At 37.8% G+C, this 18,273-nt stretch overlaps 1 protein-coding gene across 2 annotated transcripts in view; it reads left to right on the top strand.

The window, feature by feature from the left end:
- Positions 1–17,498, top strand: part of HOMER1 (homer scaffold protein 1) — a 112,819-nt gene extending 95,321 nt beyond the window's left edge. For both annotated transcript variants that reach the window (XM_053664479.1, XM_037130784.2), the window contains exons 7-9: positions 1,915–2,025; positions 2,737–2,817; positions 14,136–17,498. In XM_053664479.1, the coding sequence (XP_053520454.1) occupies positions 1,915–2,025; positions 2,737–2,817; positions 14,136–14,324 (381 nt within the window). In that variant the 3' untranslated portion in view covers positions 14,325–17,498. The remainder of the gene's footprint in view (positions 1–1,914; positions 2,026–2,736; positions 2,818–14,135) is intronic.
- Positions 17,499–18,273: the final 775 nt, after the last annotated feature.

The following is an 18,273-nucleotide window of genomic DNA, read 5'->3' as shown; positions in this document are numbered from 1 at the left end:
ACGTCGCTTGGAGATTTTCATGGGCTTTCGGAACATATATGGGTTAGATGATATGTGAGTTTATTGGTTAAGAAAAGTGTTTTCCACAGTGTAATGAGAATTAAGAGTCCACAGCTTTTGGAACTGTAAAACCTGATTTTAAATTTTTGTTCTGTCATTTGTTAGCTGTGTGACCTTTGGTGAGTTATTCCCCTCTTTCTGCTCAGTGTTTTCATTTATAAGATAGCAGTAATAATATATTCTCCGTACAGTTATTGACTTGACATGTAATTTCACTGAGTTAATGGTAATGCTTTTATTTTTATTGTTGTTTTTTAAAGAAAGAAAAAAGTTGAAAAAGAAAGAGAATTTTTTATAAAAGTTGATAATAAATATACCGAGAAGAAAAACAAAAATCATAAATCCCAATGCCATAAACATCAGAAGACCAAACAATTACTTATAACAGATTTTTTAAATTCAAAGCATATGCATTCAGCCAGTGGGAAGCAAATGCCACTAATGTTCTTTTAAGGATGCTGAGGAAGTGTGAGCTCCACAGACCATAGAAAATGGGCTGAGTACCAGAGCTTAATCTGAGGAGTGTAATAGGGTCAAGAGGACAGGGGAAGTAGATAGAAGTGGAATGGGGGCAGGAGGGAGAGTAATAAAGCCAGAGAAATATTCAGCCCTAAGTGTGAAAGTTAATTTGTGAGGAGGAAGAGAAAAGTTGTTATTAATGAGTATTGAGTTTTCACTTTGCAAGATGAAATTGTTCTGGAGATCAGTTTTACAACAATGTGAATACACTATATACTACTGAAATGTATACTTAGAAACCGTTAAGATGATAAATTTTATATTGTTTTTTAACCACAATAAAAAAATTAGCTTGTGACACACTGGCCTGGTGACTCAGTTAGCTGGAGTGTCCTTCTGTACACCAGAAGGTTGTGGATTCAATTCCCACAGTGAAAAATGAATGTTAGCAGTTTAGAGAAGCCACAAAAGTAAACAAAGATTATGAGTAAGTCCACCTGCAGGCCGTTGCTTTTGTTTAAGTCTGGATGATAAGGGTTTGCACAAGTCTGCTAGAACATAAGTACAAAGGAAGAAAGTGAGAGAATGTGGTGGTTAATTCAATATTTGGAAAACGTGAAAGAGACCTGCTCTATTGCCTTGGTAGTATAAAATTTACTATATTCTAATGAGTCAAAATGTAACAGATTCTATTCTGTGTAAAGAGCTGGGATAGCAGTGGGTGTGTTTATGTTGAGTACTCAGTACTTTGACTCTTTAGGGATGGTATAACTTTTAGGGACAAGGCCCTTCTCCGTTTTCTAAAAAAATAGCAAGAGCTAATTAAAAGTTGTGCTGCTATTGGGCCCTCAGTAAATTCATATTGATGGGAGAACTGTCTTTTGCCATAAGAGACACTAGTAATATGAAGACATTCTAGTATTGAATCATTCCAGTTGTATTTTAAGCATATCTTTTCTTCCAGATTCTCTTACATTTTGGAACTGTATTTGAAAATTTTCTCACTTCTGCAAGGCCAGTTTTCAATTTAATTTGAAAGCTCCAGATGGGAGGCAGATGACTATATATGATTTTAAGAAGTCCTTTTTTTAAGAAGTCCAAATATTTTAGGAAGACCTTTTTAAAGACTTTCATGATAGGGTGTCTCTGCTGTCATTAATCACTTAAGTTTTCCTAACCTTTTCATGACCAAGTCATATAAATAGTTATTTTCTTCTTGCTTTTTTTTGTCTTAAGTTCATATCTTTAAAGAATCTATTCTATTTATTCTTCCATCTATTTCTCAAAATTAATTTGCATATTTTGATTCAAAATTCATTATTCACCTATCAAGGACCTAGTAAGAAAGCCTTTGAATTGTCTTATAATTTAACCTGTGTTCTCATATAATTTTAGGTGACTGAGCTTGAATGTGTTAGTAGCCAAGCCAATGCCGTGCATACCCAGAAGACAGAACTAAACCAGACAATACAGGAACTGGAAGAGACACTGAAAGTGAAGGAAGAGGTACTTGCTACTTCTGCCTCACCTGTAATCCAGCTAAAATACGTGTACAAATATTAAAGACTATGTACTTTATGGAGTAAGGGAAGGTTGTGCAGGGGTTTTTTAGCTTGAACTTTTTCTTGAGTGATGTTAACCTTGTTCATATTCCCCCCCCATCCTTGTTTCTGTCGTTATGAACTACGGTGAGGCAGTTAGAACGAGATACCACTTGTTGCCTTCTGCATGAGAGTTATTATATTCATATGATCAACAGAAAACTATTAGAAGTTATATTTTATAAGCTGTTACTTTCTATGGTATTCAGTCAAAAGATTTAACATTCCAGGAAAGTCTTACACCCACAAAATTTGAAACAGCCTTAAAATGTGCAGATTGTTTCCCAGCAGCGCTATACCGTAGCCACCAAGGCAGGCTTGTTGTTCGTTTCTTAAGAGTATTGTGTACCAAACAACATGCCTAGAAAGATGAATTCACTGTGACTACTTCATGTTCTTGTAATGATCCCTTTTGGTGGACGAAATTTCTTAATTTTAATAAAGATCATTTTAGCAATCAAAAAAGGATGATGTCACCTCTCTAAAAATCAGTATAAAGGAATGTTCTTTAACTTGTTTTTTAAAAAAGGACTGGGACAGTAATTTCAGAGGATAATGGGGCCTTCTTTTTCCTTATATTGCTTAAATCTTAAAGACATTGCTCTACTTTTTCTAGGAAATAGAAAGATTAAAACAGGAAATCGATAATGCCAGAGAACTCCAGGAACAGAGAGACTCCTTGACGCAGAAACTACAGGTGAGCCGCGATAAAGTTTCCATTCGTTTTTGCATAGAGAGGTGTCAGTCTTTTACATATAATGGCTTTTTTTTCTGAAACTCCATTTTGTAGGTTCTTGGATATTTTTCTTTTCCAGGACTTCTTTTTTTAAAGATTTTATTTATTTATCTTTAGAGGGGAAGGGAAGGAGAGAGGGAGAGAAACATCAATGTATGGTTGCCTTTTGTGCATCCCCTGCTGGGAACTGGCCTGCAGGGAACTGGCCTGCAACCCAGGCATGTGCCCTGACTGGGAATCGAACTGTGATTGTCTGGTTCACATGCCTGCGCTCAATCCACTAAGCTACACCAGCCAGGGCTTCCAAGACTTCTAATTCATGCCTAATCTTAGACTTTTCAAAAATAGTTGATAATTCCATCTAGGTAGCTTATAAGCATCATAGGTATTCATTTATAAATTGTCTTTAGTAAATTATCTTAAAATTCTCTACTTTTTAACATAGAAATATTCTGAATTTTAAGAAAATTTCTCAAATGGATTTCATTCACTTTAGAATTTGTGCTCATTTTTTACATTGAATTAATGTTTGAATTAAAGCAATAGTTGTACCTCAATGGAAGACAAGTTAGTGCGTTTTTTATTTTCTCAGTCTAATTAATGATACTCACTTTTTTCTGCATAAATAGTATGCTTCTGATTTATATACATATATTCTGTGTCAGTGGTAGTCAACCATGGTTAGAAAGATTTTTCAAAATTCAGTACCAAAGTCTCCTCCTGCCAACTCAGACACTCATTATACCCTCAAGGAGGGTTAAGCTAAGTGGGACGAGAAAACCCAGAGTTAGGAGTGCCCAGGTTATAATAAGAATAACCAGCATTTATTGAGTATTATGTACCAGACACACTGTACTAAGTGCTTTGCTTATATTGTGCATTTAATCTATATGAGTCAATGAGGAAACAGAGGTTTGGATAGGCTAATTGTTCAACCTGTATTTAAATGGAGATGGTCAAATTATCTGACAAGAGAGCGCCCCCACAAAGAAAACAGTTTCCTTGCAGGAAATGGAGTATTTCCGCTTCCCTTTCCTATCACCTACATTCAGTAACTTGGAAAATGAGGTCACATGTTTTGGTTTGCCCTACTAAATGTTTCTACATTTTTTTTTATGTTTATTTATGGAGAGAGAGACATCAATTTGTTATTCCACTTATTTATGCATTCATTGGTTGATTCTTCTGTGTATCCTGACCAGAGATCAAACCCACAACCTTAGTGTATCAGGACAACCTTCTAACTAACTGCGCTACCTGGTCAGGGCCTAAAAGTTTCTACATTTTAGTCATCTGTGTAAAGTAGTGGTTTTCAGCTGGGTCAGACGTTAACTTCTCTGACTTCCCAGTTTAAGCTCTACTCTGCAGGTCCCCACCCTGACCCACTCCAGGAACTCTATAATATTACCACATTTTATTTGCTTTGTGTCACTTACCACTACATGAAATGATCTTCTTTATTTTATTTTTAACTTTTTTATTTTGAAGTAACTTCAGACTTACAGAAAAGTTGCAAGAATACAAATACAAAAAATTTTCATATACCTTTCACCTACATCCCTCAAATGTTAACATTTTGCCACATTTGTTTTGTATTATCATTCTGTAACTCTCTCTGTATATTCATACTATTTTTTCTAAAATATTTGAGAATAAGTTGTAACTATGATGATCTCTTTATCTGTGTCAATGTAAGAAACACTCAGTCCTATAGAGAATTTTTGTGAGTTTATTAGAGCCAAACTGACGACAATTTCCAGGAAGGAGAATCTCAACAGATTGAGAAAATGCTCTGGAAAATGGCAGTTTTGCACCTTATTTTAGACATTACAGTCAAAAGAGGAAGCATAAGCGGGTTACATGAAATCCACTGGTAATAGGTTAGGGAGGTGGGAGAAAGTGAAGCAGTGGGGTCAAGACCTCTGGGATTGGATAAAAACTAAAATGATAGATACTTCTTTTACACAGGTGAGTACAGTATATTTAACAGTCAGCATTTAACACCATAATAGTAACAGTGCAGGGATTCATGGGCTGTCTCTGGTGCTGTGCCTGTGCTTTGAGGGATCCAGAAAAAGGAAATTTGATATTCCAAAAGTATATTATCATCGATGCAAAAAGATAATAGACAGGCTCAATTAAGGTAAAGATTGACCTTTGTCCCTCCAGCAATCCCCCCAGTTAGTTCATGTCCATGGGTCATGCATGTAAGTTCTTAGGCTTCTCCATTTCCTATACTATTCTTACCCTCCCCCTGTCTACTTTGTCCCCACCATTTATGCTACTTATTATCTGTACCTTTGCCCCTATTCTCCCCGTCCCACTCCCAGCTGATAACCCTCCAGGTGATCTTCATTTCTGTGATTCTGTTCCTGTTCTAGTTCTTTGCTTGGTTCATTTTTTGTTTTCATTCTTGTTTTTTTTAGGTTCATTTGTTGATAGTTATGAGTTTATTGTCATTTTATGTTCATATTTTTTAGCTTCTTCTTTTTCTTAGATAAGTCTCTAACATTTCATATAATAAGGGCTTGGCGATGATGAACTCTTTTAACTTGATCTTATCTGAGAAGTACTTTATGTGCCCTTCCATTCTAAATGATAGCTTTGCTTGATAGAGTAATCTTGGATGTAGGTCATTCATGATTTTCATGCCTTTCATGACTTTGAATACTTCTTTCCAGTCTCTTCTTGCCTGAAAGGTTTCTTTTGAGAAATTATTGGATGGTTTTATGGGAATTCCTTTGTAGGTAACGCTTTCTTTTTCTCTTACTGCTTTTAAGATTCTTTATCTTTAATCTTGAGTAATGTAATTATGATGTGCCTTGTAGGCTTCCTTGGGTCCAATTTTTTTGGGACTCTCTGAGCTTCCTGGACTTCCTAGAAGTCTGTTTCATTTGCCACATTAGAGAAGTTCTTCTTCAATATATTTTCAAATAAGTTTTCAATTTCTTGCTTTTCCTCTTCTCCTTCTGGCAGTCCTATGATTTGGATGTTGAAACGTTTAAAGTTGTCCCAGAGGCTCCTAATCCTTTCCTCATTTTTTTGAATTTCTCTTTCTTCTTTCTGTCCTGGTTGAATGTTTATTTCTTCCTTTTGCCCCAAACCATTGATTTGAATATTGGTTTCCTTCCCTTCACCATTGGTTCCCTGTACACTTTCTTTAATTTCATTTTTCATAGGCTTCACTTTCTCCTCTACTTTGCAATGATACTCAACCATGTCTGTGAGCATCCCAGTGTTTGAAACTCTGCATCTGATAGGTTGGCTACCTCTTCATTGCTTAGTTGTATTTTTTCTGGAGCTTTGATCTGTTCTTTCATTTGGGCCATATTTTTTTTGTCTCAGTGCACCTATTATGTAGTAAGGGGTGGAGCCTTAGATATTCTCCATGGTGGGACTGCCCATCCTGCAGTGCATTGGGGTGCTGTCAGTGGGGGGTGGGGTCCAAGAGGGAACAGTGCTGCTTGCTCAGTTCTCGTCTGCTTTCAGGCACTTCCCCCACTACCCACAAGCAAATTGGGCCCTTCTGGTGCTGATTCCTGGGTGGGTAGGTTTGTGTATGTTCTAGGACCTTGTGGGTCTCTCCAGTGATCTCTCCTGTGAGGCTGAGAGTTTCTCCCTCTGCCAAAACCCCCACAGATGTTTTCAGTCAGAGGTTTTGAGGCTTTATTTCCCACTAATAGAACTCTGGGTTTCGAGGTCTGTCTCATTCCCCAGTTGTTCCTCATGGTTTATCTGCATGCAAACGTGGAACTGCCCTGTCCACAGTCCGCCGCCTTGCCATAAATACTCTGCACCCAGACAGCCCATCTCCGCCCCTCCTACTGGTCTAGATGAATATTTCTTCTCTAACTCCTAGGTTGTCGGACTTCCATACAGTTTGATTTTCTGGCAGTCCTGGTTATTTTTTGTTTTTAAATTTGTTGTTGTCCTTCCTTTGGTTGTAGGAAGAGGCACAGTGTATCTACCTATGCCTCCATCTTGGCTGGAAGTCCAGTGTCACTGTTTTTAATTCCTCTACCATAAGAATTTCTCCTTTTATTTCTACTTGCCTTTAAACTTACACCTTTTTAAAATGTTCCTAGTAGCCTATATTCATATTTAAACTTTCACTGTTTTGTTAGTTCTTAATGGTATTCTTTGAGCTATTACATACTCAGTAATAACACACTCATTCTGATTTTCTCTTTCCCTTTCTTCTTTGCTCCTATTTTCAGTTGCATTATTTTTATCTTGTCAGAATAAGTACATTTTAATTTTTTTAACCATCATCCACCTTTGTGTCTTTGGTAAACATTAAATTTAGTAAGTGGTCACCATCAGTCCTTTTTCTGAAGTGTCCACAATAATCTGTTCGTTGGATGAAGCTTATCCTGTAGTAGAATGTTCCAGAAGAGTTCATGGCTATATATTTTCTTGCATGTTTAGGCTGGTTTTTTTTTAATAGACTTAATACTTGGAGGACAGCTAGCTATAAAATCCTGGGTTCATAATTTTTTTAGTTGAGTTACTTGACAATGCCATTTCATTATTACCATGGTTTATTTTTTTCCTATTATGGTTTACATTTAGTGTTATTTTTTGTCTGTTTCAGGTGTACTGCATAGTGGTTAGACAATCAGATAAAAATGTGGGACACCTCATGAATTTACATGTCATCCGTGCTTGGGAAGCCCTGCGTTATCCTGTGTTCTTCCAGTTTTAATATATGTGCTGCTGAAGTGAGCACTACGACCTTGTTTTTATGTTACTTTTGAGAAGTCTGATTCTAGTTTAGTTCTCTGGCCTTCAAAGTTTGGGGCTCCTTCTGCTTGTGTTCCCAGAGGATTTTTCCTTTAGTTTTATTTATTTTTTTTAATTTTTATTTTATTGATCATGCCATTACAGTTGTTCTATTCTCCCCTTCATTCCCCTCCACCCTGCACACTCCCACCCCTACCATTCCCCCCCTTTAGTTAATGACCATGTATCTCAAGTTCTTTGGATTCTATATTTCCCATACTATTCTTGCCCTCCCCCTATCTATTTTCTACCTACTGTCTATGCTACTTATTTTCTGTACCTTCTCCCCCCTTCTCCTCCCACTCCCCTGTTGCTAACCCTCCATGAGATCTTCATTTCTATGGTTTTGCTCCTGATCTAGCTGTCCTTTTCACTTGCTTTTGTTTTAGATGTGGTTGTTAATAACTGTGCGTTTGCTGTCCTTTCACTGTTCATATTTTTTATCTTCTTTTTTTAGATAAGTCCCTTTAACATTTCATATAATAAGGGCTTGGTGATGATGAACTCCTTGAATTTGATCTTATCTGAGAAGCACTTTATCTGCCCTTCCATTCTAAATTAAAGTTTTGCTGGATAGAGCAATCTTGGATGTAGGTCTTTGGATTTCATGACTTGGAATACCTCTTTCCAGCCCCTTCTTGCCTGTAAGGTCTCTTTTGAGAAATCAGCTGACAGTCTGATGGGGACTCCTTTGTAGGTGACTGTCCCCTTAGCTCTTGCTGCTTCTAGGATTCTCTCTTTCATTTTAATCTTGGCTAATGTAATTATGATGTGCCTTGGTGTGTTTCTTCTTGGGTCCAACTTCTTTGGGACTCTGAGCTTCCTGGATTTCCTGGAAGTCTATTTCCTTTGCCATATTGGGAAAATTCTCCTTTATTATTTGTTCAAATAAGTTTTCCACTGATTCCACTGAAAGGTTGTTCCTTTCCCCCTTGTGGTACCCCTATAATTCAGATGTTGGAGTCCTGGAGGTTCCTGGAGGAACCTCCTAGATGTCCTGGGGGTTCCTAAGTCTCTCCGCATTTTTTTTGAATTCTTGTTTCTTCATTCTTTTCTGGTTGGTCATTTTTATCCTCCTTCTGGTCCACTCCTTTGATTTGAGTTTGAGTTCCAATTTCCTTTCCATTACTATTGGTTTCCTGTGCATTGCCATTCATTTCAATTAGTTTAGCCTTCGTATGTTCCTCTAATTTGTGATTAAAATCAACCAGTTCTGTGAGCATCCTTATCACCAGTGTTTTGAACTGTGCATCTGAAAGTTTTGCTGTTTCTTCGTCACTTAGATTTATGGGCTCTGGGGCTTTGAGATCTTCTTGAGCCATTTTTGGTCTGTTCCCGTCCATTAAGTATGAGGAGCAGAGCCTTAGGGGTGGGGCGGGGCCTCCAGGGCGGGGGTCGCCGGGTTGTGACGCTGTATGTGGGGGCGGGGTCAGAGCCGGGAAATGGCGGCCCTCTGCTGCCTCCCGTCGCTGGGACCCTCTTGGTCCAGTCTCGCTGCCCACTCCCTCACTGGTCTATCTGCGCAGGAATGCGTCAGCACAGTCTAGCCGCAGCACCCTTCACCCTCGCCAGACCCGCCGGTCACGCTCACTAGGTCGCTCACTGGGCCGGCCCTTTGCATCCCCACGCCTGGGATCCACACGCCTGAGTCCGTCTGACCGAGTTTTCCTGTGCAACCCCGCTCTGCCAGCTGCTGGTTTCGCCCATCTTAACGGTCAGGCTGAAGAATTCGTTGTTATCAGACTTCTGAAAAGTTCAATTTTCTGTGTTCTGGCTGTGTTTTCTGTTGCTAATATTTTGTTGTCTCTAAACTTGGTTGTGTGAGAAAGCACGGCGTCTCCACCTATGCCTCCATCTTGGCGGAAGTCTTTCCTTTAGTTTTAAAGTCTAAAATTTTACTAGGAAATTTCTCGGATTTGATTGTAGAGGGTGCGTCAGTTTTCCCAGGTACATTGTAGGCCCTTTTAAGTTGTAGATTCAGATCTTCCTTTATTTCCAGGAAGTTTTCTTGTATGAGAGTTTTACATATTAGATCTGTCCTATTTTTGTGTTTTTCTTCTTCAGGAACTCCATCGATATGTAATGGTATTGTCTTGTCTGTTTCAACTACTTCCTCTCTCTTGACCCTACTTTATCCCACTTTAATTCCTTTCAATTTTTAAGTAATATTGAATAGAAATTTTTTATTTAAATCTATTTTTCCTTAAGTATCTTATAATTCAGTTTTTATTTCTGTTATAATTTTGCCATTTGCTTATATTACTATCACGGGCTTAATCAACACTCCTGTATTTTAGTTTTTTTGGCCCATTTCTGTAGCACTTGAATACGTAACTCAGGCTTGTTTTTTGAGTATTTAATTCAGAGTAGAGGATTCTGTTAGAGTTTTCTTGTGTTTCATAGTTGATTTTGGGGCAGTGATTTTTATTTTCTTCCACTGAAGTGTTTTGAGTATCATTTTCTTTTTTTATCTTATGACAGTTTATGTAGATGAAGATTGCAGGCACCTTTGTATTCATGAATAGGGTGGCAGTTTTGGGTGGTTTACAGATTGTTAATTCAGAAACACCCTTTTGGGGGAGACGGTGGAGGAGAGGTTGTGTGACCTTCACTACTTTAATTTCCTTTGTTTTGGAAGATCCTAACTTTTCCTGCGTTCCTTCTTTTCTCCGCTGACCACACCATTCCACCAGGATCCCTTCTCCTTTTCCTTTGACCCTCTTCTCAGACGTCCTGCCGCCTTTCCAGATTGCCCCTTGTGCACTGTTAAGACCCTTTCTCCTGGTCTGCTGTGGTCTACCAGGACTTTCTTGTTTATTTGTTTTTCTGGTATGTTGGCACTTTCCATGGTCTTTTCTTTTGCTTAGCGTTACTAGCGTTCAGTCTTAGGCCTTTCGTTCGCCTCTTCCCTCCCCTTGCTTTGCCTCCAGGACCTTGCCTTGCCCTCTGCAAAGGGTTAGAGTGAGAGCTTGAGAAATCTCTCTGCTGGAAATTGGTGCTTGTGTTTCCTAATTGTAGGTAATTTGAAGTGTATATTATTCTCTTCTAGTTTCATTGAAGTTGTCTAACTTGTGTGGTTTTATTGTTTCTTGTTACTGGTTTATGTAGTTTGGGAGGGTGGTTGGGAGACATTGGTGTCCCCAGTCACAATTTTCTTGGGTTCCCAGAAGTCTGTCGTGATTACTTCTTCCAGCTGGTGTCCCCCTTCTAGGGTGCAGTAAAACGGGGGCTGTCTTTGTTTATTTGCTGCTGCATTTTCAATCCGAGTGCATAGAACATGCTCAGTAAGTAATTATTGAATAGTCTTCTTCAAAATTTGTGTCTTGTACTTTTCTGTTGAATTATAAATACTTGTTTTTATGATTTATATGTCCTGTTATAGATGAACATTAACAGGGCAATAATATAACTTGTGAGAGCTTAAGATATGAATCAGATGTCAATAAAGATAATTCTTTTGTAGCTTTTATTTGGATTAAATGATACAGGACTGAAATTCATAGAAAATGAACCTGATTTGACCCCATTGGTGATGCTACTAATTGTTTAAATTTTATTAATGACTCTAGTGTTATATAGGCCTGTATCTAACAAATACAGAGCTTGACCTCTTGCCCACTAGGAATAACTTTCAGTGATTGCCCTTTACAGGAGTTAGCAAATTCTGGCCTCTAGTGCTTAATCAGGGCTGAACCAGGCCTCCTGTTACCTGCTTCCATGTCAGTAAAGGAGAAGGGGAAAATAGTAGGACAAAAATGATAGTAAACAGAAGAATGAGTTGGGACAGACAATAAAAAGGCAAGAAGGAGAGGATTGAAAAATATGGACAGAAGGTAGAAAAGTGGGAAGTGCCACAATCCAGGGCTCCGATTGCCTCATGTTGGCCCGTGTGCGCTGAGTTGTCTGTTCTTGCCTAGGATCACATTCCGCGCCTCAGAATAGACCAGTGCGGTCAGCATTGTATTGGATCCCTTTGATATCTGCCTCGTAAAATTCCTCCAATCCGGGAAATGGCTTTTGAGTAGGAGGCTACCTCTAGAGATAACAGTGCAATTTTAATAGCTGAGAGAATTTGGTGTTTTGCTTGCTCCAATTGAAAATGTTTGGATGTTTCATTGATTGGCAAGGAGAACAAGAACGCCTTTCATTTTCAGCAAAGGCTTTAGAGGGCATACTGGGCAGTGCCTGGTGAAGTGGGTGTTTCTAGTGAAAGACATTTCCTCTGTTTTTGAAGTTGGAAACATTGAACTCTTAAGCTTATTGTTTAAGCGGGCAAGAGAGCATGCTGTGCAGTCCTGAGTGAAGTTTGTAGATTTGATCCCAGGGTCCGTTTTCTCCCTCATAGTTTAGAGCCTCCTTGAACGTGGCTTCTGAATTTATAAATATTTTATTGGTTTCAGATTCTGCTGTCAGATTATTCAAAGGAAAGCGATTAGAAACATACCTGATAAAAGATTAGATTGGGATCCCTTAAACTCTTCACTTACAAGTCATTCTAGCTGCTTTATTCCTCTTTTATATTTTCCCAGGCTCTTGGGACTCATCTGTGGCATCCTTGCTTAAGCCTTGATCTTAATTGTTTCTGTGAAAGCTTGTGAACATTTGTTTATGTTCAGAATCCTAAATCAGTTGTTCCTTTCTTATTATGTGTTCAGGTCATTTCCCAGTTATTTTTCTAAAAAATTAACATTTAAGGTATTTTAAGACAAATTTTGGAAAGAAGTACCTGTAATCCCGAATCCCTGATCTAGGTCCTGTTTCCTGTTTCCGGTGCGCTGATGCGCACTGCTGGTCCTCACGCACACGGATTTGCCCGGGGGCGGTGTGCTGCTGCATGTCCCGCTTGTTTTATTTGCCAAATTGCCTTTCCGTTATTACATTTTTCCCCACTCTCCTTTAGACTTAATGGGATTTTTTAGAGATTTATATTTAGATGATATATTGGCATTTGAAATACATTTCCTGAGGCCGATTCATTTTGAGTTACTAATGAAAATGTTTTCATTATCCCATATAATTCGCATATGTGACTGTAAATTGTGTCATTCAACTGAATTCTTCTCAGATGTAAAAGTGAACTTTCCAGAAAAGATATGTGTAGTAGTCCCCCCTTACCCACGGTTTTGTTTTTTTGTGGTTTCAGTTACTTGTTGTCCATTGCAGTCTGAAAATATGAAATGGAAAATGTCAGGAATGAATGATTCGTAAGTTTTCAGTTGTGTGCCATTCTGAGCATCGTGACAAAATCTTCAGGTGCTCTGCTCTGCTCCAGCAGGACATAGCCCCTCTCTTTGTCCAGCATGTCCATGTTGTGCTGGGCTGCCCACCCACTGGTCACTTAGGAGCTCTTAGCTGTCAGGTACTTTGAGAGAGAGAGACCATATTCACATAACTTTTATTACAGTATTTGGTTAAAATTGTTCTATTTTATGGTTGTTAATCTCTCACTCTACCTAATTTAGAAATTAAAAGTTATCATAGGTATGTATATACAGGAAAATAGAGTATATATAGGGTTTGGTACTTGTAGTTTTAGGCACACACTCGGGGGCTTGGAACATGTCCCCCTCCTAGATAAGGGGGAACTACTGTAACTTTCAACTCCTTGCTAATCTGAGTGGTTTTCTTAGAGTATAATAGTTGGTTTTCTGCTCCTTTTCTCAATTTGATTTTTTTACCAAAATTAAATCTATAGCTCCGGTTATGTCATTTTATTTTATAGAATTACTTACTATATTTGTCACATTTGGAAACATTTTAGAGCTATAAAAACTGACATTCTTAGTGTGCCAGGATTTATTAATTTTTAAAAAACTTTTGTTGCCATGAACTTTTTTCTTTATGTGATTCTTTTTCTTTCCTTGATTTGCAGTATGTTGAAGTTGTTAGCTTTATAATTCTTATGTGTATAGTTATTAGATATCTTCACTATTTTAGCAGTTGAACTATTCTCTACCACATGCGTTCATTCACTCATGAGAATAATTAGAGATTAACAAAACAAGAATAACTAACATATTTAGAGGATCCTAAAAGTTCATCTTAGGGAATTATTTTCTTCTCAGTCTTTCTCCAGAGTTGCCAATAAGGAGAAAAAAATAATTTCTCTCTTTTTCTCTGCCTGCTTTCACCTGAGAATGCTAACAGCTGTGCATTGGGACAAGCATGGGAGCAGAAATAGAAATGAGGCATAGATAACCCTCCAAGTGGGCCTTCAGCGCTGTTTCAGGATTTGAAGTGCCCTGGGAATCTCCTGGCACAAAATAAAGCAGTTGGGAAATTCTTGTTGGGTTGGATAGATGGATTTGTGAACAAACCAGTTGGTAAATATCTGAAATGTCCTGAAACTGTGTGAACCTGAGATTCAGAAGCTCACCCTCATTGACCTCATTAGGTCAAACTGCAATAACTAGCTCACTATTAACTAATAACAAAAGTTGTATTGTTTTCCACGTTGTGAACTGACACATATGTATATCACACTTTTGTTTCTAAAGGAAGTAGAAATTCGGAACAAAGACCTGGAGGGACAACTGTCTGACTTAGAGCAACGTCTGGAGAAAAGTCAGAATGAACAAGAAGCTTTTCGCAATAATCTGAAGACACTCTTAGAAATTCTTGATGGAAAAATATTTGAACTAACAGAATTACGTGATAACTTGGCCAAGCTACTAGAATGCAGCTAAGGAAAGTGAAATTTCAGTGCCAATTGATTAAAAAATACACTGTCTTTCTTCATAGGACTGTTTGGGCTCTGCATCAAGATTGCACAAAAAATTTAAATACCGCCCCTCCATGAGGAGGATTTTTTGAAAATTGGAATTGTATATTTCAGTGTAAATTTTAGAATTCAGCTTGTAGCTAGTTGGGGAAAAAAAGAGATGAAACACTTGAACTACAAATTACCTCCATGTAAATTATTGGCCATAGTTAACTGGAAAGTTATAAATAGACACTTAATGCAATCCTTTTTTTCTGATATTAGCCAATGGGAAATTAACAATGTCTGGGTCACATTAATTTATTCATGATATCTAAAGCTGTGTTTTGTGCAAAAACTTAGTGATGAAAGCCTTGTCTTTTGTTATAATCTGAATAATTTCTCAGGATATTTTTGCATTGTTGAGAAGCAGTGCCGTTACCAATTAATTCTTGCCAGGAGTGAGAGAGAGCTGCATCTTTAATTGAAACATGCTTACGATAACTGGGTGTGTAGAGTTCTTCCCTTTTTTTTATACTGGAAGACACTTCACTCTGGTGACCACTCCGGTACACTCTGGTGTTCTCTAATCTTTTCCACTGTATAGTTTCTTTTCTGTATTGATTCCATGTAATTATGAGAAGATATTGTCTCCCATTTTATTACACGTTTTAAAGCCAACTAACAAAGGCAGCTGTGTCCCTCAGAAGTTTTTCTTTTTAAATTTCTAATAAATTTGACAGTACTGAAATACTGCAGCCCGTCACTGGCGGTCTGGTCTAGCAATGTTATGTATATTTACAGAATATGCAGTTACCTTTATTTATATATTTTGCAAGAAATCTTTTCTGAATGATCAATGCATTTCAATTTACAAATAATTATGGTTATTGGGGAACTGTTTATTCTGGATCACTTCAAGGTGTACAGCTGTTTTAAAGGGGATCCATTTCCATCAAAAAGCGGATCAGAGGACTGTGGGGATTGAGCCGTGCACGCCTGACCTTCACAGCAGCCACATCTCTAGTCAAACCTCGCAAGGCAATATTCTGAACTGTTAACTAGGCATTTCACAACAGGAATTCAACTCAATAGGCTCTTCTCAGTGAACAGATTTTAATGTCGTTTTGATGTCATTTTAAAAGACTTTTAGCAAAGATGCATTTCTTTCTATATTTCTTTTAAGAGGCTATTTTAAAAGCAAGCCCAGTGCGGTGGGGTCTGCGTAGGGCGTGGGAACCGCACCGGAGTCCGTCTGTGCCTGCCCCCCAGGCTTGTGTGTGGGGGCGGGGCTTCAAGGCGCGTGCTCGGGCGTCCGATCCAATGGAGTCTACAAAATGCACTGACTTTTTGTTTGTACCCCCGAAAGCCTGAGTTGTTACGTACAAAATTAAACTAATTAATCAATTTGTAACCATTTTTTTCACTCACAAACAGCTCAACATAGATGATTTTGTTTTACATGTGTATGTATGGAAATACATACATGTTAATTTATATTAGAGTGAAAAATAAATGGTCTGTTTCTTAAAAGTTAGTTTCTAAAGTGAGATTTCACAGGTGTCTCTGCAGAGTCTTTCTCAGACACTTAATCATCACGTATTGTATGCGCTGTAACGCCATAACTTACCTCCGTCTGTTCTTGGATATTCTCGCCTCTGCGTTCCAGGGAGGGTAATGAAGGTATGCAAGCTCAGAGCTGCTATGTTTCTCTGGTAGATCAGGTAATAAGGTTTGATTGTTAGAATTTTGAAATAGATGTGATTTTACCCATCAGTTTCTGAGTGACGAAGAGCACCAGGTTTTGACTTAAATAAGGGTTTCACTCTAGGGATCAGGGAATATAGTTATGAAGAATTAAAAGTTAAGAAGAAAAGAACATAAGCTTTTGAAATGGTAAGTGAATTATTTTAATGATGTAACATGATATTTTTAAATGTTGACATAGTTGTTATTTAATGGGAAAATAACTCATCGAAATGACTCCACTTGAATTGTACTGATACGTGAGGTGTGTGTGATTCAATATATACATATACCCATATGTATATACAGAAAATTATTTTTAATATTTTCCTACTTGTATGAAACTTAAAATTGGAAATTTTGTGAGTTTTTCCTTGTCCAAGAGAGCCTGGTTTTTTCTTTTTTAAAAAAGTGATTAACAATTTCTTGAGGGCTGCACCTTTAAATTCCCAGAGTGTCATTAGACGTGTACAGAATATGGGATGAGGTGGACACAAGTGCACATATAAATAAAATCTTAAGACTATTTTAAACATTAATTTACAGTAGGAGAGTGTCTAGAGTCATCCTTTAAAAGTCATAATTAGGTTGTGTGCCTACTGTAGTTTTCTCCATTTCTGTATTATAGAAATAAAAGTTTTCATATTAAAATTTGATTTTCCCAGAGACAAGTATTATATAATGTATCTGCATTTAGACCCACCTGTGGTGTAATGTATTGGTCGGAAAACAGCGTCGGGGACCGCAGCCTGAGCATGTGGACTGGAAGTGCCACACGGGAGCGGAGCAGAGGCTGAGCCCCTTGCGTATGAGCTGTTACATGATGACTATGAATTCTTGCACAAAAAAGCAACCAAGAAAAGCAAAAATACAGTTTTTATTTTGAAGTACATTTGTTGTTCTCTGGAGAATGTATTTTATCTTTTTTCCTTCAGTCTTTTACAGATATTTTTAAAAAGCATTTACGTGATGGCAGCATTTACTTAAATCTGACAGGTGCTATTGGATTTTTACATTAGTGTGTTCTCTTGTGAAGTCCTAACTTTGACATAAAAGGTTTTATAAGTATTTCCTGGCCTGGAAAATTAGTTTTTGTTTCTCCTCTTTCTCTCTCTCTCTTCCCCTCTCTCTCTTTCTCTCCCTCTCTCTGTTTTTCTTCTCCCTCACTGCAGATTTCACAAAGTTCATGAAGTCACACCTCTGTCCCTGTAGGGGAACTCCGGCACCATCATAGATTTAATGTGTTGCTGTCATTGAACTGTTGGGAAGCAGAGAAAAAAGCTTACACTTTTTTTTTCAAGTGGAACTAAAAAAGGAGTGCTCAAAATTATGCCACTACCACCTTTTAAAACTCATTTGTTTGTTAAAGAATTAAATTATTTGTCAAAATTAAATTTATTCTTTGACATGTGTGCTACAGTCTTCCCTGTTTTTATTTACCTCTGGAGTGTGCAGTTGGGCTGCTCTTTCCTGTGGACCTGATGTTCTGTCTGTTCTGGAACAGGAGGCCAGAGGGAAAATTTGTCTGGCGGCAGTGGTTTCTGTTGCTGTTTAAGAAGTTCTTTTGTTTATTGGATATCAGATGCTTTTATCATCCTGACATTCTGTGCTTTAAGTTATAAAATAGTCTTCAATGAATTTTTGTCTTCTGTATTTTTGTCTTCTGCATTGTTCTTTTATCATTCATGAAGTAAGTTAATTTATATAAAGCTTAAGGAAGAAAACTTCCAGGTAAGTATTTGAGAATGACATGTTTTTTTAAATTTCTCAAGTAGCATACTATACTGTAATTTGTTGCAATGATTTTCAATGTGAATTTTGAAAATTACTAAGAAAGATCATTTTAGAGTGGAGACAGATGAATCATTCACATTAGTCTAAATTGTGAAAATGTTCCTAATAATTCACATCAAATTGGACCTTAATTTTTTTTAAAAGATTTTATTTCTCTTTAGAGGGGAAGGGGAGGAGGAGAGAAATATCAATGTATGGTTGCCTCTCATGCATCCCCCACGGGGAACTGGCCTGCAACCCAGGCATGTACCCTGACTGGGAATCGAACTGCAATCCTTTGATTCACAGGCCTGCGCTCAATCCACTGAGCTACACCAGCCAAGCTTGGACCTTAAATTTTTATGACAGTTTTTCTCTGTAGGAACCTGGTATATAAATGTCACACAAATTCAAGC

This window comes from Artibeus jamaicensis, unplaced genomic scaffold, assembly GCF_021234435.1.
Source record: "Artibeus jamaicensis isolate MK-2021 breed Jamaican fruit bat unplaced genomic scaffold, CSHL_Jam_final contig_373, whole genome shotgun sequence".
Taxonomy (NCBI): domain Eukaryota; kingdom Metazoa; phylum Chordata; class Mammalia; order Chiroptera; family Phyllostomidae; genus Artibeus; species Artibeus jamaicensis.
Note: the sequence above shows the minus strand (reverse complement) of the source record. Positions and strands in the feature narration are given on the sequence as shown.